At 33.7% G+C, this 25,704-nt stretch overlaps 2 protein-coding genes across 2 annotated transcripts in view; one reads left to right on the plus strand and one right to left on the minus strand.

Moving 5' to 3' along the window:
- CEP85L (centrosomal protein 85L) overlaps positions 1–25,704 on the plus strand; it is a 110,489-nt gene that overhangs the window by 42,947 nt on the left and 41,838 nt on the right. The window lies entirely within an intron of this gene.
- On the minus strand, positions 71–4,290 carry PLN (phospholamban). The gene has a single exon (XM_081044779.1). The coding sequence runs from the start codon at positions 4,207–4,209 to the stop codon at positions 4,051–4,053; it is 159 nt and encodes a 52-aa protein (XP_080900905.1). The 5' UTR covers positions 4,210–4,290; the 3' UTR covers positions 71–4,050.

Below are 25,704 nucleotides of genomic sequence, written 5' to 3' on the forward strand. Positions count from 1 at the left end.
TAGTGCTTTTAAGTTTTGGAGTAAAAAGATGAGACTAGGTAAAGAAAACTTAGACACTTCAGTTGCAGTGTTTAAATGACTGCTTCTCTTTTAATTCCCTTCTTGGACTATTACAGAAAAACATCCTTAAATACCTAAAAGCTCTCACCTTAGTTGTTTCTTAAAAGACTCCTAAAACACTGACTTACTTTTAGTCTAATTTTGAATACGAAGGAGAGAGGCATAATAAGGATCAACCCGTTCTCTCCCATGGATGAACGGGAATGATTTTTAAGCACAACTGCTAAACTCTCACCATGAAACAAACAATTCTTTTACAACTAAGAAAAGGAATGTGGCTGAGAGTCTCAGTCTAACACCATCATAGATTTATACAGAACTTTGTAGCTCTCAAGCATTTCATCTCATTTGATCCTCCCAGCCTCCTCCTCCCTCAGAAGGTTTGTACTGTAACGCGAAAGTTTTTCTCTTAGGACTCAGTCCAGAATAAGTATTGAGTCAGCTTCAGTCTTATGTGTTCAGTGTTCCTCAATTCCTATGGTTTCCTGCTAAATCAGCTACAGTACAGGTAATACGATACTCTGGAGCATGTTCCTTTGTGAATGAAGTGAGGCCATCTTTGCGTTCCCTTGGTTAGGATATAGGCCGCCATGTGCAAGGTCCACCAGCGTCTTTTGCTTCTTAACTCTGTGATACATAACCTCTGTCCTCCCACCCTACCCAAAGCTGTCTGATCCTGCAAGGACCACGACAGAGCGCAAAAACAACAAAGTCTTGTTTTCTCTTTGGAAAGAATGTATCCCTTTCCATGCCCCTCTCGTATTTCTTTCTTTTTGGTGGGAGGTGGTAGTGGATGGGAAGGGAATGGAGGCTGTGTACTTTCACACACAACAATATCCATTGGATTTCTCTAAGTTTACAGTGGATCTTCCAGACAGTAGTGAAGAAGTGGTCTCTTTATTGACAAAGTTATTTATCCTCTTTTCTTATATTCTCTAGGAGTTTCTAAGTTCTGGGTTATAGTCATTAAAAAGTGGAAGATAAAATTTTGTACCTATTTAAGTCATGGAGGGGCTTGATCAACCAAGATATAGGCTCCTAATAATTTCAACATATTTTACTGAAAATTTTCACTGAAATATAAATAAAAAATATTAATAAAATTTTGGTAAACATGACAAAGTTAAATGACTTGGATTTTTGTGTAACATGATATAAGAATGAAAAAGTTTTAACTTGAGAGCATTTTATGTATTCTGTTACATCCTCTGAAAAGAAACTGTTTTATTTTTCTTATTTTTGCACCGCTTTGTCTTAAAATTTGTTAGTTTAAGATAACACAACTGTGCAAAGATGTAGACATTATGAAACTCCAAATAGATAGTAATTATGACACATTCATTAATTAGCTAAAAAGCATGTAAATGGTTTTTGTACACGTACATCCTTTAATAAATAAAATTACTAATGTACTTGACCTTTTTTTATCTGTTAACTTTTCTGTGTAGTATTGGCATATAATTTTTAGACATTTTAAAGTGTGCTATTACTTAGAAGAGCAGACCTTTTTTGAAATTTATCATTTTTCCACTTTGCTATAAGACTCAAAAGTAATCAAAGGGTAAGTAATTTCTGGTTAGAAGGAAATTCATTATTTTATGTAGATGTGCCCTCTTGTGTCTGTACTAAGAAATCTTGGTTTTATCTTTTTGGAGAATGTCACCGTACACAATCTATAAAATCAAAACTGCTTATATTTGATTTTTTATGGTCATATCAATCATGAGCATATTAAAGAGTGGTTTCACTGAGTTCAAGAAGGTTCATTTTAGTACGGATGATTTACATTAAATAACCATTTTTAACCAATTAAAATATGAAAGGCCACATTAAACATTTAAAAATTAGTTCATTTTTAGGACTGTAAATTAAGTTTGGAATTTATTCTACAGTAGGAAGTATTTGAACGTTGGGTATTTAAAAATTTTTAAATACATTGTTTTATTATTTCTTTTTACACATCATGATAAACAGAATAAATAAGTTCCATTTAAAGAATGAGTTTTTGTTCTACATTATATCTGAGTTAATGCAATCAAGTATGAGGTTTTAATTTCTATTAAAGGCAGAATGAAAAATACATTTCTGTTTTATTTAGGAAAAACCCTATATCTTTACAGTTTATAGTTTGAAGTTAATGTTGTAATGAACAATGTAATGAAAGGAATAGAATGTATTATTTCAAATTTTCCCCTTATTTTTTAAGATCATGCTGCTAATTATAGAACTTGGTTACTTTTTGCATGGGTAATTACTGACACCAGTGAGGTGAATTTATCTCTTGTTATTTATAAGCTTTTTAGTTGATATTAGGAGTCTCCAACCCATAAATGAGGCTTTGCTTAAGAAATCCTCCTGTCAGTTGAAGATCTCTTTTCTCTCTGTTCTCAGATATTAGTGAACCCCCTCCCATCTTCAGTGCCACTCAGGATTCAGAAAAATTTTAAAGCAGTGTGTCCCTTCACTAGTCTGCTGACAGCACTTGTGTTACAAACCAAAGTCAATATTGACTTTTCAAGTTCTTTTAGTAACTGTATTTTAACAAATCGTATAGGAAACTACACATTCTCTGTTCTTTTAATAATTGCTATATTAGTAATACATGTGTATCTTTAACTGAGGTTAAAATTATTGGATGATGCAGTGTAGATGTAAGCCATTTTAGACTTAATTTTAAACCAAGTCAACTTAAATTACCCAATTTTGGTGAATGACTTTTCTATCATCAAGTTTTACTTCTGTTTTATGTGTTGTTTGTAGGTATTCTTAAATGACAGAAGGCAAACTGAAAATGTATTCAGCAAGAAAATAATTGTAAATTAGCATTTCTGGGTGTATAATTTAGTGTAGTCTGGTGGCCTACCAGTATGTCTTTATCACCTGGTTGACAGATTAAAGGAAGTAGCTATATCCTGTCATAAACAATTGTGGGACAAAAATTTATTTCAAAATATAATCAAAGAATTTATTTTGGAGAAAGAATTCAAAATTTTATTTTTTAATGCTTGAAATACTACATTTTTCTTTTATTTCTTTTATTATTTTCCTTGCCTACACTGAGTATGAGGGTAGAATAGAAGACAACCTATCAAATCATTCTAAAGTGTTAAGATTTCATGATTCCACAGATATAGTATGGCAAGTTATGTACTCTAACTCAGATAATCAACTACAGTGCAATAAATTAAGGTTAGACTCTATTAGTGTGTTATTAATTATGGCTAATCACATGTCAGCTGTTAAATTAACCAACAGGTCTCGTCTGTTGATCAAATTGTCCTACAGAGAACAGATTTCTGGTTACCTACATGCGCTAGAATTCTGTAATTCTTTGAAAAAATTAGTTAAGAGAAATTTTATTTATGTGAGCGTATGGCATATCTTTTTCTACTTGATTCTCATAAACTTCAAAAAATATTAAGTATAGAAAAAATACAATTTCTAATTAAGAATGTAGGTTACGATAGTTACTACAAAGACTACGATAATAATGACAACCGAGGTGAGCAATCAGTGGATTATTTCAAATGATGACATTAGATTTGAATGATTGGTAATTGGCGAAGACGTGAAAAATACCTAATAAACACCAGAGGCTTTTATTGTACAATATAAATTATATTTACCCCAAATAGTGAAGCTAATGCTTTTATATATGAAGTGAACTTCTTAGAAGTGCGGTTTCAAAACTAAATCCCTAGTTCATCCTCAGAAATGATTTGGGATAGAAAACTTACAAGCTCTGCTGTGGAAATCAACATTTACATTATGCACACTTACAGTCATATTAAAGTTAAGTTTGAAAATAGAGCCCTTTTCACATTTTTACAAGATGCAGCAGATGAATACATGTGCTAACAATTTGTTCTGAATCTTGACCTTTTCACAAAGAAATTCTTCTGCTGAAGAAGTGGTCTGTTCTCTCTTCATGGCATGACAGATTTGAAGCTGATGGTGGTAAGTTGCAGCACTAGAGATTGCATTAGAACTTCAGAGAAGCATCACGATGATGCAGATCAACAAGAGACATATTAAGATGAGACAGAAATTGATAAATAGGTTCTGGAGATTTTGACGAGCTTGTTGAGGCATTTCAATGGTTGAAGCTCTTCTTATAGCAGACCGGGTAAGGTATTGGACTTTCTCCATGACACAGGAAAGCAAGGAAGTCTGAAGTTTTAAGCGATCAAGAGAATGGTAAACAGCGGACAGCCAAATGTGAGATCTCTCTCTTAGGTAGCCTGGAACGTAAAAATAGTAAATAGATTAGGATCATATGTACAACCTAGTCTCTGAACAGATAAAACATAATTTTGTATGAATTCATCTTTCTCAACATTGTATTTGTGGCATTAAGTGTCTCTGTAATCTGTATATGTGTGTGTGCACACACAAGTGTTTTCGTTTCTGTATTTTTTAGTGAGAGTCACCGTGATGACTCATTTGTCTTGTGTTTGGAGTGGAGTCACTTCAGTTTTTGCCTCCTCCTCTCAAAATGACTAGAAGTATAGTTTGATTTAGGGTGCAGCTTGCTTGGGGCTGTTCCCTTGGGCAGTAGTTCATAGTACATATAGTTTCATTAAGACTGTTTCGCTGTGAGCATAATTGTTGTGAACATTAGTGTATTAATATCTCCAGAGCAAATCTCATAAAAAGAAATGCACGCAATGAACTATTCTTCGGATGTTGATTTATTTTAGTCCAAAATAAAATAGTTAAATGAGAAGTGTTTTACCAGTACTATATGAGGTCGGACAATTAAATTAAGTTCACGAACTTGTTGCAGCGATGTTGCTAACCTTTTTTGATATCAGAGGGATTATTCATTATGAATTTGTACCAACTGGACAAACAGTTAACCAAGTGTACTATTTGGAAGTGTTGGAAAGGTTGCGTGAAAAAGTTAGATGACCTGAACTTTTCGCCAATTCATGGCTCTTGCATCACGACAATGCACCAGCTCACGTGGGACTGTCTGTGAGGGAATTTTTAGCCAGTAAACAAATAACTGTATTGGAACACCCTCCCTACTCACCTGACCTGGTCCCCAATGACTTCTTTCTTTACCCAAAGATAAAGGAAATATTGAAAGGAAGACATTTTGATGACATTAAGGACATCAAGGGTAATATGACGCCAGCTCTGATGGCCATTCCAGAAAAAGAGTTCCAAAATTGCTTTGAAGGGTGGACTAGGCACTGGCGTCAGTGCATAGCTTCCTAAGGGGAGTACTTCAAAGGTGACTGTAGTGATATTCAGCAATGAGGTATGTAGCACTTTTTCTAGGATGAATTTGCAAACTTAATTGTCCTATCTTGTGTAGATTCAAATGTCATTCCTTTTTATGATTTTAGAGCTTTGTAGAATAAGCTATTTTAAGAAACATTTTAACATGACTTGATATTAAGTACTGAAGACTGTCAGGCTCAGAAGTCATAGTGATAAAATTATCATCTGTCTACCACAGACAGTTCCTGTTTACAAATGACCTGTACTTACAAGTGGTGGTTTCCATTTGCTTTCTTTCTTAATTATTTGTAGTAATTAATAAACAAAACAAAAAAGCAACACATTGTTATAGAAAAATTAGATATAGGTTAAAAATGAACTGTAAATTAAATGTCCAGAGCTAATAAATACTATGATTTGGGCATATTTTGTTTTCAATCAGGATTCTACTTTATAAATTTTGAAGTAAGAAAAATTAGAAATGGAATAAAAACATAACTAACTGCCCAGAGATAATGGCTGTTAACAGTTGTTGACACATCATTGTTAGTTTAGATAGTACTACCCTAGCCCAGCTGCCAGATTTAATTTTGTTTCAGCTCTATACATCCCATGAAAACTCAGCTCAGCCTGTCAGCTCTGTTTCTGACAGAGACTAGTGATGAAGAAAGCAGAGGGGAGAAATGAAAGAATGGGAAAGGAGAAGAGATGCATCAGGCACGATCAGTGACAACTTGGCATTCTTTTTTACATGGAAATCACGTGGTATGTGGTGGTTAGATTCTGTACTTTTCAGTATTTCAATGTGGCTGTGTGATTAGACTGGACTTGAATTTGGTTGGAGATTCTGGCCTCCTTCATACGAGTAGTGTTCGTCTTTAGTGATATCTCGACAGCCAGATTGTATCAAACTTCATTCTCTTAAAGAGTTGGTAACAACCTGTGTTTCTCTAGTGTATACTGTCTAGCATATGTGTGTGTGTGTGTGTGTGTGTGAGGCCAAAAAAATGAAAAAGTGTATACACATTTTAAGAAAGGGAAAGCTGTATTCAAATTATGCTGATGGTAACCACTTTGAGCACCTCTTGTAACTACAGAAGTCAAATGTGACTTGTATTCAGCGTTTTGTTATCGGTATATATTGACTATTACAATTTTAATACAATTTTTTCCTTTCTTAAAATGTGTATACATTTTTTTGACACCCTCTGTATATGTGTATATATGCCTCTAGCATAGATTCTTCATTGTCCAACACAAGTGGCTATTACATAAGTTATCTATTACACCTCCCTACTTAAAAAATGGCAGCTTAAACTTGGTGTATATTTAATACCGTGTTTCCCTGATAATAAGACCTAGCCGGACAGTCAGCTCTAATGAGTCTTTTGGAGCAAAAATTACTATAAGACCCGGTCTTATATTATATATTATTTTACTATAATATAGGAATGGGTATAATATAATATATAATATATAATAATATAAGACCGGTCTTATATGATATGTTATTTTACTATAATATAGGACTGGATATAATATAATATAATATAATATAATATAATATAATATAATATAATATAATATAATATAATACCAGGTCTTATAGTAATTTTTGCTCCAAAAGACGCGTTAGATAGAGCTGATTGTCTCGTTTTTAATAAGACAATCGGCTAGGTCTTATTTTCGCTGAAACACGGTATAATTATTTCTGTCTGGATTCCTCAGATAAAATACTATAGACATACAGGGGTTTTATTTTTTCTTTAAGAAAATACATCTTTTAAGTTGTTTTCTGTTTCTATTTGCTTATAGTAGATATAGTGAATTTATATGCTATTAATTATGGGGAAGAATTCCTTCATTCATTTATATATTTGACTAGTTGCTTTAAGGATATATAACAGTACAGTTAAGAAAGGAATAAGAGTTAGCATTGGTAATTCCTATTTGAACTTACATTTTTGTGCAGTTTTAGGACTTAAATGGCCTAAAATGTCTGAATTTAAAAATTATTTTGAAACAAAACATGGAAAAAAAGGAAGCTGGCCAGTTGTTCATCATTAAACATCGTATAGGAGTCTACAAGAGTCATCCCCTATTCTGACACTGATGAGTAGTGCCCCACTCACATGAAACGTGTCACCGTGCCATAAATACTTCATTCCCTTTTATGATTCTGTCTTTGGCACATGTTGTTCTAGCTCTGCCTGGAATGTCTCCCCACCACCACCTTTGATTCTCTGCCAGGCCAGCTTCAGTTGATCCTTAAGGCCCAGTTCAAATAGCACTTCCTAATAAAACCTCCCAGGACCCTTTAAGGCGGTATTGATTATCACCGCTGCTAGTTTTCAGTAGGGTGGGAGTTCGTGTATCAGGATAGCTATTGGGCTGTATTGTCATTTTGATTTACATGTCTGTGTCCCCAACTAGACTTCTAGTTTTTTGAGTAAAAGGACATACCTGTTTGTTTATTTTTGTATTCTGGTACGTGGTGCATAATTGGTACAATTTAAATCAGTGAAGTGGAATAAGGGAGTTTTATGATTTATTTTAATATTTTTAGAAAATTGATAATGAGCAAAGATAGTGCTGTGATTAACAAATTAACCAATTAGAATAAAAGAATGATAGTTGAACACATAATCTCCAGGTATCCTTCTCAAGTCTCCTCCTGTTACAGATGAGGAAAATGGGGCTTACAGGATTTACATTAGAGGATTAAAATTTTGGTAAGTTGTTGGTAATGATTTATACAAATGGGTATTTGGTGTTAGTGAAATACAAAGTGGTGTGCCCTAAAGCAATGAGTTCTCTCCTGATGGAAGTATAATGAATATACTTTAAAGATGATCTCATAATATTTCAACATCCAACTATTATTCAGAAAGGATAGTTTGTTCCTGGAAACAAATTGAGTATAAAAGAGAACCAAAGATAGTGTCATGTTGCTTGTCAAACTTAGAAATGTTATAATTCTAAAGTGACTTGTAGTCACTTTATAATCTTATGCTAAAACCAAAACCAAACCTGCTTTAGATGCTAAAATGTTAACTGTTGGCATTCATTTTATTGGGCCCAATTTATTTTACAGTGGTAGAATCTGAAATGTGTTGAGTCCTAATTCTGATGAACTTCCAAAATCTATATGATGATGATAAACCAAAATTCACCCATACCAGATGAGGCTTCCTATTATATGTTGAGAATTGAAAAGCTGTGTGTGGGGACAGTCCTGCTTTTGGAGTTGTCTGTGACCTTCATACAGTAATAATTAATGGCATAGTTACCGGGTATTGATCATTCTTTTCTCTGTCCTCATAACCGTCCTATGAGTTTAGAACTCCTGCACTTTTTCCCCCTTCCTTTCTTAATGCCAGCCTGATAATAGAGTCATATTTGGTAGAGCCTAGAAAAATAGTTTCACTTTATTTTTCATTTTATCTTGTTTTTTTTCCAGAGCATTCTTTTAGGATAATCAGAAATAAACAGATCTGGTTGGGATGTTCTGATTTTGCATTTGGCTTAAACAGCCAGGGAGACTGAAATTATCCCTTATCCTCTACCCCCTTTTAAAAGACGCCAATATGTGTAAATTAGGTGTTTGGGACAAGAGGAGTGAGGTCACTTTAAAAATTAATTTATTACCCAGGCCCTAGAATCAGAATATTGAAAATATGAAAGATGCTTTGATAGGAGTTTGGTTGTAGAAATGCCAGATCGCTGTCACTCGAGTTAACATTTGAGAGGCAGAAAAGTGCCCACAGAGTATCTTGTATGTCGGTGGGATCTATGATTATTGTAATTTGGTGGTGGGGGGGGATAACTAACTCCGAACTGTTTTTTGTAAGATTTATAAAGCCTTTGGTTGGCCACTGTTCATCTTTTTCGCAAAAACTCGAAATTGAGAAGTAAATGCAATAAAATTCAAGCTAATCTTCTGTTTTTTGAAGTGGAAGAAGGAGAGAGACAAATCATTGGCAGTTCTAACCCTTCAACAAATTTGTGCCATGTTACACAACATTTTTGGGGAAAGGTGCTATGTTGACTCTCTTGGAGTCCTCACATTGTCTCAAGGATAGGAAATAGAGAGTCCTGTTTCCTAACATAATGGCAGAAGCAGTCTTGTGCAAAAGGAACCTCAATAGACTTTTTAAAACTTGGTAGTCCGCTTTATGAGTTGCTGGACACGTAATATCACAATGATGTTATATATGCTGAGAGTCGTCCCCACCTATAATTTAGGCACGTTCAGCGCTTTGCAGAACTTTCTGAACTTCAGTTTTTGGGTGGTACTCCTGCTGAAATCATAAATTCCTGAGATTTTTTTGTATTTGTGGAATTTAGAATTTTGCTTCCCTTTTATTTTTTGTCTATTTATTTTAGCAAATGTGGGCATATTTTGCTAGTAAATTTAAGTAATATACATCAAAGATTACAGCCTGACAGATAGATACTTTTTAGAATTTTTTTTCCATTTAATTAGTTCACAAGATCCGAATTCTCTATAGATTTGAGTTTATACGATTTGTCTATATTAGAATTATTTGGGGATTTAGTTTTTTCCATTTTTGTAGCTAATCCAGAGGTGATTGTGTATACATTTTTTTTCATTGTTCAATTAAATCAGGACAGTTTATCATTAGATTTATCATCAACCTGTTAGCAACCAAAAGTTACTTTGGTAGAGCCATTTTTATTTTGCGATTGACTAATGCTAAACTTGGAAGTTCTAATTGAAATTATTTTGTGTCAGCAACATTCTGTAGCTTTGTTGAACCACACTGGCTATTTGAAAGAATCTTCAAGCTGCTTCTGCCTGTTTATAAAAAGAATTGTGTAAACATAAAAATTAATACATTCTCAACCCCTAAATTGACCTCATAATGAAGTGGGTCCATTGCTTTAAAGTTGTGCCTTGCGCAGACTTTCTTAACCAACAGCATATGGAGATTTTTGTCTTTGAAATTGGCACATTACTATTGCTTTTTATCTGTAGACTTGTCTTCATTATGGTTATTATGTTAAAATTAATTTCTTTGCAAATAAAGTATTATTTTTAACCCTTTAGTAGCTGAGACTTCAGATTCTTGTTTTAGGGAAGATAATGTGGGGAGGGAGTGAAGGGAAACTTTTAAGGAAAAATGAATGCCAGTTAAATATACCCCCACTAATGTGAGTGAATTGGCTTTTGTTGTTTTTTAAAGACCTGAAGGTGGAGTACATTTTGAAAGCACTAGAGGTCCTCAGTTACCTACAAGTATACTGGGGTGGAGCTATGTATACTTAGGCCTCATTTTCATGTGTTTATTTGGCACTAAATGCTTCAGAATTATGTAGGTTGAGAACATTGATGTACTATTTCTAGAAATGTTCAAAGAGAGTACATATTTTCTGATTTAGGTCACTGTAATTTAGGAGGATTATTTCCCGGATTTCTAACCTTTAGGTTTACTCCTTGGCTGGTATGATCAGCACTGTGTTAATTCACAGTTGAGATGAAGGTTAGTGATTTCCACCGCATAAAAAGCAAAACAAGGTTCCTCTGTTCAAGCATTTCAGAACATATGGGGTTGAATATTTTAAATTGTAGAATGTGAGGAGGTGAGAAAGGAAATTGAGGAAAGCTAAAAGATTTAATGTAATACTGGAATAAAGTTAGAAAATGGGGCTTTGTGAAAAGTTTTGAGGAGAAATTAACCTGGATTTTAGGTCATCAAGGCTAAATAGATGAAAAGCATTGAGTAGTTTAGCAGTGAAACAAATTAATAAAAGGGAACTTTAATTTGATTGATTGTTCATGTTACTTTTTGAAAGTCTTTGTTATTGTTTTGAGTGTTACCTTCCAGGGTGTATTACTTAATAACTAAGATCATCTATAACATGCTTATATCCCTGGCTTTGAAAATAAGCAGGATAGTCGTATACTCATAGGCTATTAAGGACATAATGCCTTATACATAAATTAACTTGAAATGAAATGGAGAGGTTCTAAATAAAATAGAAGTTTGTGTCCTCTAACTTTGCCTTTTAGAGTACCATTAACAGTATTTGAGGACTTTCAATTTATTTTGCTTTGCCAATGTCAGGTTTTAGTTTTAAGCCCTGTTAACCCATGGATGGGATGTACATGTGGTTTAGAGTCAGAAAACCTTGGCCCCTGCCAAGGTTCCACCATTTCCCATCTGTGACCTTGGGCAACTCACCGTTTTCACATCTGTTTTCTAAATTATAAAACAGAGATGTAGTGTCAAACATATAGGGAGCTAAAAGGATCAAATGAAGTATTTGTATACACTAGTGCATTTAGAAAATTGTTCAAGAATAAAGGAGGAAGTTTCAATTGACTGTTTATATTTCTAGGATTGTTAATAAATAAACAGTCTAGCTTAGAGAGGTAATCTAATCTTTACATTTAAGTTTTACTTAAAATTTTAATATGTTACATAATTTATTACATAATAACATTGCATAATACTTTTAGTAAATTAAAATTTTTATTCTTTCTTTGAACTATTTTATCTATACCAGTATTCTTCTATCGCTAATTAGTGAAATTAAGAAACAGTATGGTAAGTATGTAAACAAATGCAATTTTTTCTGGAATATTATTTTTCTTTATGTCTGCTAAAATACTATTAAAATAATTTCTGATATTTGAGTCTTAGGAAATGGTAGTGATGTGACATCTTTTAATAAAGCAAGGTACTCTAGCTCTTTCACAGGTTTTTAAAATTTAATCAGTTTTTCATAATTTAAGCATCTTGCACATTTCTTCCATTTTATTTCATCTGACACTCTCTTTTAGCACTTAATTTTAAACCACATGTCTTTATAAACAAAGACAATACTTAAATTTTACCCTATGTTAGAGATGAACTTGTTGGGACATTACTAGCATAATGTTTGAAATTTGAACAACAGTCACCGTAACTAATTTCTATTATTCTGGACACATTATCTAAGGATATCTTTAATAGCAGAATTTCTGCTCTTTCTAGATATTGTCAACTTTTTGGAGCAATAGGTGATATGGTGGTAGTCTGGTACTATAAAAACTCACAAACAGTTGAAATGTGAGAATGTAATTTGATAGGTATATGAGTAAAAATAAATAAATATGCATATAAGACACCTACCTACACTGAGTGACTTCTGTGTAATATCAAAGGAAAAACATTTTATGAATGTAAAGATATTGAGAGGCAATGAGGGTGCCTCATTGGTAGGCAAACACCAGGAATGTTTTTGCATGCCTTAAGGAAAGCTGCTTGTGGAATTAGAGTTCTTATCTGTGACTAGCAGTAGAGTTAATATTTGTCATAGGAATTCAGAATTTTAGAGGTGAATTTTGTTTTGACCTATATATATGAAAATGAAAAGAATGAAATAAAATAGTTGTAATTTTCTTTATACAATGACTGAGATTTAAGAATGAAGACACATTTCATATAGTAAATTGGGATTTATAACATAAAAAGTAGAGTAGAATTCAACCAGAAGTTATTTTTCTTTTTTCATTTCCCCCCCCCTTCTAAATGTGAGAGAGGAAACTGAAGATTGTAACTTAGTATTTTCATTGCTAGGTAGAATATACACTCATTTTATCAAATTCATTCAAATGGGATATTTAGGAATGTTTATGCTGCTAAAATAAGATCTATTTTTAAAGTGCCACATTGTATTCTGTGCATTTAGAAACAGTTTTACATGTGCTCTTGACAAGTATTTTGGAATTTCCAAACTTGTTGTTTATGATATAGTATTGAAATTAATATAAGTAACTCCATTTATTAAAAGCTTGGATTTCTTTTTAGCAGTGTTTGTTAAAGTTGACTGGACTTGATAGATAGGAAAAAAGTCTTCAAAAGCATTTGAAATAGTTTTGATTATATATTCTTAAATTCTAGTTTGTTAATATTCCCTATAAGGAATCATAATGATAATATTGGAATAGTTATGCCAATAATGTGCATGTTGTACAATCACAGGACTGTTCATAGTATTCCAGATATAAATAGACAGCCCACTCCTACCCTGTTTCTCAGCAGAATAACAAATAACAAAATGAAGCCATTGTTTTTGCCTGAAGAAATCAAATCACCACTATCACCAACCAAATTTGAAAGGTATTTTAATTGGCAGAAATTCACTTTGAAAAGCAAAATAAACGTGAAAATTAAAATGAAAAAACCAATAACCAAGATCAAAGATGAATGTAACCCTTTTCTATTCAAAGCTAAGTCTTAGTCACTGAATTGTAAGATTTATTTAGAAATTAGGCTTTTTGTTATATCAGACAAAAAATTTTATTGTCTAACTTTGAGCTATAATTTACAATATAGGATTAATTCTTTTTAAAGAGTTCAGTAAGTTTGAATTACAGAAACTAAGAATTTCCAAAATTAGTGAAATCTATTTCTTACCTTAGCTGTTGTGATGATCACAATATATAAAGTATTGTGAGTGGTATGAAGTCTTTATCGGTGTTTAGCTGGAAAGTTTTCTCTGTTACCAGATTTATGGGAACAATTGAAGTTGGTGGAGGAGAAAAAGTGTTCTAGGGAGGTCTTATGATGTCACAGAGGAATTCTGCAGATATGATTGGTTAGCCATAGTCTTACCACACCCAAACTTTTTAGAATGTCATTTATCTTGCTTTAGGTATGGAAAGGTCATTAACACTTTGTGCCTCATTTTTAACTTTTAAAAGTATATGAGAGAGAAATGAAAAAACTGTTTGAGGTGGTAGAAAGCTTTTTAAAGACTTGTGCATATTTGGGCTTAGAAATGATTGTATATGATGGTGATAATGTTGAAGAACTAAAATAGTTATAGTAATAGGAACTTTCACAGAATGAGAATAATACTGGTTTAAGCCAAACAAGTTGTATTGAGTTGCTGTTGCTGCAGGTACTTTGACATTGCAGCTTCATAATATCAGCTTCTAGCAAGACAATAATTAGACATGAACTCAGCCTGCTTCACTTTCTTATGGGTAACCAAAATGTGTTGTGCAGCAGCTGCTGATGTGCCCTTAAATGGAGATGATTTTGGCTTCTTCCAAAGAAAGATAAAATCATTCTCTAGAGCAAATCTCTCATTATTTAAAGAATCAGCTACAACTAACAGAAAAAATACTTCAGTGATGACCCTCTGTGAACATTGCTAACGGGAAATTTACACCTTAAAAGTAAAACTCAAAATTAAAAATATTTCATGAATAATGTTTGACATTTGCTCAGTGCTCTACAAACATTCTTTCTTTCATTCCTTACATAATAAGAATCTTTTATTATCATCAATTGCCAATGATGACTGAAATATAAAACCTAAGCTTGAAATGCAAGCATAAAATGGTTTACAGTAATTTGTCAAAGATGACACATCTGCTAAGAGAGAGACTGAGGATTCAAATCCGGATCTGTTTAGTTATAATTCATTGATAGAATGGCATGTTGTGGGGGTGTAAATCGTAATTTGGATATAGATTTCATAGAGTAGTATACATCCACTAAGAAATTTTGATGGAGATAAATGAATTATTGAAAACTTTTACTATTTATAGAAAGTCTGCTTTAAGTGTCTGCCAGTTACACATTCATTTGAAAACAGATCAATGTATCAGCACCTCTAGTTCTAAGAAAATAGAATTAGTAATACTCAGTTGGATAAACAAAGAAACTGCTGTAGACTGAATAAAATATGCTATGGATATCTCACATGTTGCTATATTTGCTTTAAAAACACACACACGCACACACACACACCTACCTTAGAAGGATACTAATGAACTGGGTGTGTCAGAGTTGGTAAATGGAGACAAAAATATACTTTTCAGATTTGCACAAGGGTGGGGATCTTCTGTGTTTACCTTTTTCCTTTTGGTTAGCTGCTGCTGTTTATTAGTACAAGTAGAGCTCTAGGAAGTGTTATATGTATTTCAGTTTTAGCCTGCTTTAGCCTAAACAGAAAGTTGTTTAGTAGGAACATTGGTGAGCTACAGTATAATCAGTAGTGTTCCTCAAAATTCCACAATTAGGGGCTGGAAATTGTTTTTAGAGGTGCTTTGTCGGACTCTATTTTGCATCAAGCTATATAATTTGAATTTTTGGTCACATGATCATGTACAACTTCCCTAAGCTGCCTTGTCTGTGGACTGGATTTGTTGTGAGGGTTTAAAGAGATGAATTATGTGTAGTGACTGATCAGAGGTCCTGCAACATAGTGTCCATTTAGTGTTAGTATTTAGTTTTTATTTGCCTTTAGAAGATGATTCTTAACCTGCAGTCCCTGGTTAGAGTTCAATGGTCTTTGAACTTGGATAGGAAAACAATTACATCTTTATCTTTAGTACCTTTAAATGAGATTTAGCATTTCTTCAGTTTTGACTGTAGACCGCAGACTGCAGAAGTGTTAGCAGCACACTTGACTGTCGCTGTAGCCATCTCAGGTAATTTAACATGGTACAGTTGTTGCACATAGCTTGGAATACAGTTTACTTTAATCACTACTTTGAAATTACCATAATTAAACCTGCCTGTAAATATTATTTATTGTGTTAAAGAAGCCCAACTATTACATCTCAAATTTGTTTTTTAAAATAAGTATTTCAGTGTAATTCATTTTCTTTCTAGTTCTGTGCATCTTAATTTTTTAAAAAAATGTATTTTAGAACAACCCTAAATTTACAGAACTATTACAAATACAGTACAGAGGGTTCCTGTAGACCCTGCACCTGGTTTCCCCTATTGTTAATATCCTGCATTAGTATGGTACATTTGTTACAACAGTTACACCTGTGGTAATAGATTATTTTAACCAAACCCCATACTTTATTCAGATTTCCTCAGTTTTCCCCAGTGTCCTTTTTCTTTGCCAGGATCTTATCCAGGACACCAGATTGCCTGTAGTAGACATGCCTTCTTTGGTCCCCTTGATTGTGACATTCCTCAGAGTTTGCTTTTTTTTTTTTTTTTTGATAACCCCAACCATTTTGAAGAGTTCTAGTCAGATATTTTGTGGAATGATCCCCAGTTGGGATTTATCTGATGTTTTTCTTATTGTTAGATGTGTTTTTGCGAGGAAGACAAGAGAGGTAAAGTGTCGTTTTCATCACCTGTCAAAGTGTAAACTATCACTGTGACATCACTGTTGTTAACCTTGATCGCCTGGCTGAAGTGTAATGTTCGTCAGGTTTCTCCATGTAAAGTTACTCTTTTCTTCCCCCTTCCTCACTGTGCTCTCCAGAAGAAAGGCACATGCACAGCTACGCTTAGGCTTCACTACCGTAGAGATTCAGAATGTCTATAAAAATTATTTGGACTCCTGTGTATTTTATGTGTACAAATACATTTGGAGAACTGATCAATAAGCTTTAGCAGTCTACCAGAAGAGTCCATGGCACACATAAAAAATGAAGAATTCCTTTGTTAGAGGATGTTTGTTAGTTGTGTGTGGCGGCCTTTTTGAAAGAGGAGGACTGAGCTCCCGTAGAGGCTAAAATCCTGACTTCCGAGTTTGCTTTTTTAGGCCCTGTCTTTGCAGCTTCTTCTCTTATCACATTCCTTTGTAGTCTGTCTCTGGCCTTGTACAGTTAGCTGCCAGGGACTCTCTGAACAGGCTGCTGTTCTATTTTCAGCCTCGCTGCTTTTTGTAGGAATGTCCTTCTTACCAACCTTTGTGCCCATCAAAGTGCTGTCAGTTTGTCATGTGCTGTGTAGCCCTCCCTGCCTTATATCAAACAATTTGCATGTACCTCTGGTATCATCTGTCTCTTTTATTGTATTTGTTAGTGTATGTGCCTAGACTAGACTGCAAGCTCCTTGAGAGCTGATCCAATGATTCATATTTATATCGCTGTTTTTTCTTTATAGTACTATTACCTCATAGTAATTGTTAAATATTGATTGAATGAATGATTGGATGAGTGAATAAAGGGGGGACCAGGAAAGATTGCAAGTGAATTGGTAGTGAATGAGTGATCCTGCAGACTTAAGTCTTAGGGACAATTATAAAATCCTTTTCAATTTTAAGATCATTGTGGGGGCAGTGAGGAAGGATAATTTCATATATTACTTTTGATAGTTTGAAATACTGTTTACATTAATCACTACTTTGAAGTTGCCATAATTAGACCTACCTGTAAATATTGTTATTTAATGTGTTAAAGAAGCACAAATATTACACCACAAATTTGTTTTTTTAAAATGAGTATTTCAGTGTAATTCATTCTCTTTTTAGTTCTGTGCATCTAATTTGGGAGGTTAGGGATAAAAGTGGAATGAGAATAAATTCTGTCAAAATATTTCTCGTCCTTTAAAAATATTTTAAATATACTTGGGGGGTAAGAGTGGAGGAAGGCCAAGCCATAAGCTCATACTCCCTAAACCAAGCTTTTAAAAACTTAAAAATGAATTTTTTCTTTCCTCATTGGATTCATAATAATTCATAGTACTTTATTTACTCTTATCTGCCTTTATTTATGTAGTTACTTAGTTTTTATTTTATTGCAATAGTAGTTTCTTTAAATTTTAGTAATAAGCACCTCTAAGATTATTACCTAAAATAAAAGCCAGGATGTTAGTAATAACATATCTAACTACATGTTCTTGCCCTGTTTCTCTTATTCTCCCCCCCAAGCAAATGATTATTCTGAATCCTGGGTTTATTTTTTCCATTTGTTTTTATGTAGTTTTATGGCATTTAAAAAATGTATTCCTTAAAAGTGTTTTTTATTTTACTTAACTTTATGTAAAGAATCATGATGTATGTAATTTTTTACACTGAGTGTTTAAACTCCAACTTGTAGTTGTGTCGGAGGCAAAAGAAGCATCAAGATAGATAAGCTTTTCTGGAAATTTTTTGACAAAAAGTTAATTGAAGTGGTAGTGAAATTAAAACATTTTAATACTTAGACAAATATATTACAGTAAAATGCAGCTTTGAATAAATTTTTGTGATGCACACAATGCTTCAAAGATAGGACGTTTTTAAATTAGACCTTCTAGACACCCAGGGGGAAGATTTTACCTAACCCTTAAGGATACTGTATTAGTAAAAGTTTGTGAATCACTTTTAAAGTTACCTAAGGAAGGATTAGTTGGAAAAACATCTAAGAGCAAAAATGAGAATGAGAATGTAGTCTGAGCCTGAGGGGATGGGAAGTGCCGAAGGTAATAGAGAAGGGAGAGTAGGAGGTTCTCCTCAGGTGTGGGGTGAGGGCACGGTACTCACGGTCATTGGGGAGAGGGATTCACTTTTGACTTGCCTGATATTTGAAGGCCCAAGTATTTTATTTTCTCACAAACGTCTGATCTCTGGACAGACTGTCCTTATTACAAATCTCAGTTAGCGACGGGGAAGAGTTAGACATCAGGAGAGGCCAGGTAGTTTGGGGAAGGGCTGATACAGATTTGTACAATGTTGCGAAAATGTATAGAGCACTCTGAGTGATAGAAAGAAATGCCTGAGCATGTTCTGTGGCTTCAAGGAACTTGTGGATCACTGCACAACTAGTACACAATGAAACCTTTAACATTCGGCAGTGACCCACTAGTGCAAGATAACAGGAAGACAAGGAATTCAGGATTGGGAGTCAAAGTAGCACATAGAGTAAAAAGCTGTATGATTTCTAAAACAACTGCATATTTTATACAAAGAAAGCTGACAGAACTGAAGCCATAAAAGATAGAATAACACACCCATGCACGCACACACGCCACCAGCATCACCACTACCACCACCAAAATTTAGCAACAAAAAAAAAACAACCCTCAGGTCTCCAGATACTTGCTTCAGAACTCTGCAGACCATGATGTTATTCCACTGTTAGAAAGATTTTAATTCCGTTCAATGATTTTTCATCCTCCCCCACATTAAATTCCCTTTCTCTGTGCTTGGCAGGCAGTGCCCGAGCCTCTTGCATTCCCAGTCATTACAGTGGCACCATCATTTATTTTGTCATCCAAAATGGAAATTTGAGACTCATCCTTGTTTCTGTCTTAGGCCAGACTCCCCATTCACTAAGAAATCAAGTACAGATTAGCAAATATAAGTCTGTGTTCCCCTAACCTCAGCAGCTCTCCTCTGAACTTTTACAGAGCCTATTAATTAGTCTTTCTACCTTCTGTCCTGACCCTCTCCTCTTCAGTCTTCACCCTGATATCCAAGTTGCTTTCATAAGTGCAGATTTGTTACTCAAATGCTGATAACTTTTCTTTATACCTACATCTCCTTCAAGGTTAAAAACCCAAACTTTACAGCATTACCTACAAAGGGCTTTCCTGATCTGACATTGTCATCTATTCCCACCATAATGGATATGACAACTGTACCACTGTATGCATTATTTCTTTTAACCAAAATCTATTTTAGTGTCTTTTTCCTGGGTAATACCTTGATTGTTCAAAACAACCTACTGGTTTACTGGTTGCCAGACACCTTACTTACTAGATAAGGGATACAATATAAAACAGTATTGTCCTTTATGCATCTTACATTTTTAAAAACTCTTTAAAAAAAACAAAACAAGAAACTCATACATGTTCATTGAAGAATAATTTTGCTACTTAATATTTAGGTAATTTTTAATGTGCTTATATATTAAAATATAAATTTTAATGACTTTATTTTCAGCATATAAATGTGCCTTGATTTATTGAATTAGTGTTAATGGATATTAGGTAATTTATAATTTTTGCCATTATAAACCATAAAAAATAACACTGTGATGAACATTTGTGTAAATATATCTCCCTTTGTATTTTTTAGTCTCTTGGCTCTGTAAACTTGTTATTTACTCATGGATGATCAAGCTCTTAAATTATTAGGTTGGTACAAAAGTAATTGCGACTTAAAAGGTTAAAAATTGCAAAAACTGCAATTACTTTTGCACCAACCTGATAATTTGATTTGTGTTTGAATTCCAATTTAATAGTTTTCCAAGGTTTGGTAGTTTGTTGACAGCATTTTCTTTATAAATATAGTTCTTTGAGAAGATGATCTAAGAATAGAGTTTTTCTTTGGGAGTATTAGACTGAACCTGGTCAACATTCAGAGTGATGTGACTGGGTCACCCTAGCAACTAAAGGAGTCACGCTTGTGGTTTAGATCCGGTGGCCTCTTGAACTATGCTCCTGCAGAAAGGATAGGGGAGATAACTCTACCTTAATTTAGGTCTGAGCTTTTATATAAAGACTGATAATATCAACAATTAAGGTAAATTCTAAATTGTCAGGTGAGCCCCTCTAAAACACAGCTTTGTCCTTCAGTTACACATTTAGCCCTCTTTTAAGTTTACAGAACAAAAGTGCAACTGACCCTTGACTTTTCAGCATAGATACATTCTTGAGAAGATTGGAATTTGATATGTAGAATTTATAGAATTTGATATGTAAAGTGGATTTTGATATGTAGAATTCATATTTACCTTATAAATCAAGAGATGTCTTAGTGGAAAAGATTAATAAGCCTAATTTTGTAATGTGTGGACGTTGTAACCTTTTATCAGCAATTTAATGAACTGAGAGTTGTACATCATTTTGATATATCTCAGTGAATCTGTACTTTCTCCTTAACACATCTCTAAATTAAAAGCTTATAAAGCATAGCAAAAGGATATGAACATATCATCATCATCTGCTGTTTTCATTTGCCCCCTGAGTTAGTCAGAGGTGCATGGTGAGTGGGTTCCAGGACCAGCCCTAAAGAACACTGGGCTCAGGAGGATACTTTTGGCAAAATTGTTTGTTAGGTTTTCCTGTGAATGTATTCATTTTTATAGGTTTATTGTTTAGTTGGGACTATGGATAGCTGAAGAGTTGATTGTTGGCTCCATCCTTAATGTATTGATTTTTAAAAATCAAACTTGATCTCTTCTTGGCCTTTTGGCTAAGATCAAGTGTAAAAATCAAACTTGAAAAAATAAAATATCTAAAAATTCAGTATTTGTATAATTATAAACCTGTGTAACGAATGTTAGAGAATCAAAAAGTGCTGGAGATTTCACATCTCCAAAATAGAACACAGTATGGGCACCAATGACTGTCTTTCAAATTTATCTCTAAAATGCATATTAAAATTAAAAGTTATGTAGATTACTCAGAGATTTACTGGGTCTGAAAGAAATGAAGCTAGACCTTACGGGTTAGAAAGCATGATTTGTACTGAGATTAAGTTTGTAGACTGTTCGTGGTGGATAAGTTTACATTCTGCTGTTGTATAAGTAAAATTCTGATTAATTTTAAATGGGAAGACATAAGCTTGTTTCTCTCTCTCTCTCTCCTTCTCTCTCTCTCTCTCTCTCTCTCTCTCTCTCTCTCTCTCCCTCCCCCTCCCCCTCCCCCTCCCTCCCTCTCTCCCTCCTTCCTTCCTTTTGTTGAGTCTTCCAATTGACTTGCTCCTCAATCTAGGATATACCATTTCCTCCCTTCACTTTTGCACTGTGACTATGATGAGATCATGTTTCCCACATGAATTATCCCTTTGTTGGCATTTAAAAACAACAAAACATGATAGTGCTAACACAGATTAAATGTAAACCAGATTGATTTTTGAGAGGAAAGATATTCCTTCAAAAAAATTTTAATAGTAATTACTTGTTTACATGGTGAAAATCAGTAATACTTTTAGGGTTCTCCTTATTTTCATGCACATGCATTTTTTAAGATATAAAATATAGGTATATATTTCTCTCATGAGTTTAAAAAATTATTTTTTCTAGCATCTTTTACCCTTGAAGTAACTCAATATATTTGCATTGTTATTTCAGTAAACCATACTAAGATGGCACAGACAGCAGTATAGAGTTAGTAATAAAGACAAATTAAAGACAATGCTATCATTAAAAACTCAATTTCTTCTATAATTTAAATTTTAAGATCAAGATGTAGTCTTCAGTTCATAATAGGTCCCTCTGAGAAAGAAATTATGAATGGTGTTTTTAATGTAATTTTTTGTTTTTATTTTGTTAATAAAACAAAATAATTAGTTTAAAATACAGTTTTGAAATTAAATATACAGTTCTTTTAGGAATCATATAATCCATGTTTTTCCTTCTCTTGTTGAATAAAAGTTCTTTAAATTCTATGTAATTTGTAGTTTATTTTCATTTTTGTTATTGAGCTTTGTGAATTTATTTTTGGTGAGGCATCATGATCTTTTACCAAAAAGCACTTGTAGAGTAACTCTTCAGATAGACTATTCCAGGAAACAGAGGAAGACTTGCTGTGTTATTTGACATGTTGTGAGTGATGAATGAGCTAAGGAACAAAGGCAAATGAAAGAGAGATAACCAACTTGAAGAATTGCAGAGGTTGTATTCCAGTTAAGTGTGGTAGCACTAGATTATCTAAATTTAACAGTATTTGTCCAGGATGAGGCCAAAGAATTTTGAGCTATTTTGGGCTGTAAATAGTAAGCTTATTTTAGAAGCATGTTTGACCATTAAGTGACATATTTTGGCAACTTTTCAATTCATCTGGGTCTCAGCTAAGTAACATGTATTGGGGGTTGTTGTAGATGCCCACTTCCCCTATTCAATTATGAGTGTGGCATTTGCTGTTTACAATAAGAAGTGCCTGTGTATCTGTTACGGTCTGTAAATCTGGATGGTTTGGTCTTGATACAGAAGAGTTATGATTCTTCTTTGCCTAGTAAACTACTGTTGTCTTCTTTTAACCACCATTGCAAGAATGTATTATATGCATTTTTAGGTAAAACATTTAAATGAGGAATTTCTTTCCCTCCCTGAGATTGATAACTACAAATATATATGGAAAATGTTTGCTCGTGAAAAGTATCCTTGTTTCACCTATGCATATTTTAAAATGTGTGTTACTTTTATGATATCCTTTCTATTTTATACTTCAAGTTAGATCACACAGTTTTGTGCTTTTATAATTATCTTTTAGGTTTCATATTCATGTCTAGTTAACGTTTTGTTATTGACAAGCTATAAATATAAATTATGTATTTATAAGTTTAGGCTATTATTTTCTCCTTGATTACTTATATTGGCTACAGTCAAGTAGAATCATGACTGACTACTTGAGATTCTGAGTAGAACAGCATTAACAACAGTAATTTTCTATTTTATTGATATGTGAATTTTGAAACTTTTTTTCTACAAATATTCAAAGATCTCTTCAGTGTCTTATTCAGCTACTATCAAAACAGTGCCTATGTTTTTTGGAATATTGTCAAAATGTATATTTTGCTACCAATATATAACTGCCACAAAATTATATGCCTCTCATGACCAATTATGATTTAATTTAATAGAAATCCTTGTTTTTTAACTACTTGGGATAAAAATGTGTACATAAAAAAATTGAATATAAAATACTTTCCTCTTTTATGTATTTGGAAGGAGGATGGTCCTCTGATTTAATAGAAGCCTTCTTTGTCCTCCTAGAGTATTGACAAGTCTTAAGAACCAGCCTGTAGGTTGTTGTAGGGAAGGAAAAATAATGTTCCCTCTACTCTTCTGAGTTCTTAGCTGAGACCCCTGTCATAAAAGACAGATTAACAAGGGAAAAAAACCAACAAGTTTATTAACATGTATACCTCATATACTACATGCGAAATGCCCAGGGAGAAATGAGGAATTCAAAAGGATGTCTTTAGAATTCAGGATTAAAAACCAGGCTTATATGCCATCCTGAAAAATCATGCGAGGGCTTATTTTCTGGTTAGGTCTTATTTTCGGGGGAACACGGTAGTACTGTCATTTGCTTTCCCTCTTGCAGATCTACTTTTTCCTTCAGTTTACACCCTCTCTTGATACCAAGATGTGTTACACAACAAGAAAAGACTTTTCCTTGGGAAGTTGTCAACCATGGAAAATTTTTTAGCAGATGACTTGTGAGAGTAGCATAGTTAATATCTTCTTCAGAAGATCATCATCATTTTGTAGGCACTTGTCTTACTGAAATAGGTACAAGATGTATACGGCAAAACATAGCTTCAGATATTATGGTGTAGGTCATTCCTGGTGTGAGCTGTTTTTGATCTTTGGAAGAGAAGACCACAGATTCTTAAGCTAGCTACCTTAGAGGTTTTTTGTTAGGCATGATAACAATATACAAAAACCAATATTTAAAATATTTGTCATCTGGTATCAGGATATTAATTACTATATAACTCAGTGGATAAATAAAATATGTATAAATAAAATGTTATTGATCTCTAGTCTCCAAATAAATGAAATATTGAGTACCACAAATTAACAGTGCAAATTTTTTGCCAAATCATTCTGATAATTTCCAAATCTTATGTTGGATTTTGGAATTATTGATATGGTCTTTTGTTTTCTTAGCTTTTACTAGTTTTAATTTTTGTTTGAGCTACAGTTTGATAAAATAAATTTCATGAGATTATTTACCTGTAAATTGAGTCATTAACTAACATGGAATTCGATAAGTAGATACTTTCTCTTAATAGCGACAATATTATTTGTGGTGCTTAATATTCTTTTAGCTTCTGAGAGCATTTAGTTTCAATTTTTTTCCCAGCCTTAGTGATGATAGGAAATTTGGAATACCTTCTTATTTAAGAAGGCCATAGCAGGAACAGTGTAGCAATGTGGTACCTAAGAGCACATGCTTTTTTGTTGGGCTGCCAGGGTTGAATTCCAGCTCTGTAAACTAACTGTAAGCTGGTAGGTAGTACTGAGATGGGAGAATTTGGGGGTTGCTGACCAATGCAGGAACTAACCAACCAGAAAGAATACCATTTATGGATGGAACACGACCCTAAAAGGGCCCCCTTTTATGCCAGGAAGTAACTTTGTTGGATGATGGGGAGAATTCTGAGTAGTGGCCTGGGTAGTGGAGAGGACCTTCAGGGAGGGTGGGCGGCAGCTAGTTATCAGTCACAGTGAGAGTACTTCAGTCTTGTAACAAGTAACGTCTCCTTACTGGTACATACGGCTGAGTATCAGCCTGGGTTATATGTTGGGCAAGGGAAAGAATGAAATTCCGAGACAGGACATCTGATTCGCCTGCCCCTGTTACACTGTGTATCACTTATACTGCAAATATCTGCCCTTCTGACCGTTGTGTACCCTGTTATCACCTAGTTTCTTTTCTTCTTAGTCCGTTCATCTTCTCCTATCTTTCTCCTCCCTGAGACGTCCCATCCTAGTATTACTTGATAATCATCTTAATTTAAAGGGTTAATCTAGGACTTGTTGATGTTACACAATTAGTGGTTTATTCAGAATTAGGTCTTGTCAGTAGCATCTTTGGAAAACAAAGGAAAAAAATACTGCTGCACATTTAATTATCTTAAAGTTGCTTTGTGGTGTTTAGATAGCATCATTTAGATTGTCAAGGAATTTATGTTCTTATTTGATTTACCAATGTCATTAGTTTCCTAGAGCTGCCATAACAAAGAACACAAACTGGGTGGCTG

This window comes from Rhinolophus hipposideros (genome assembly GCF_964194185.1).
Source record: "Rhinolophus hipposideros genome assembly, chromosome: 3".
NCBI classification, from domain to species: Eukaryota; Metazoa; Chordata; class Mammalia; order Chiroptera; family Rhinolophidae; genus Rhinolophus; species Rhinolophus hipposideros.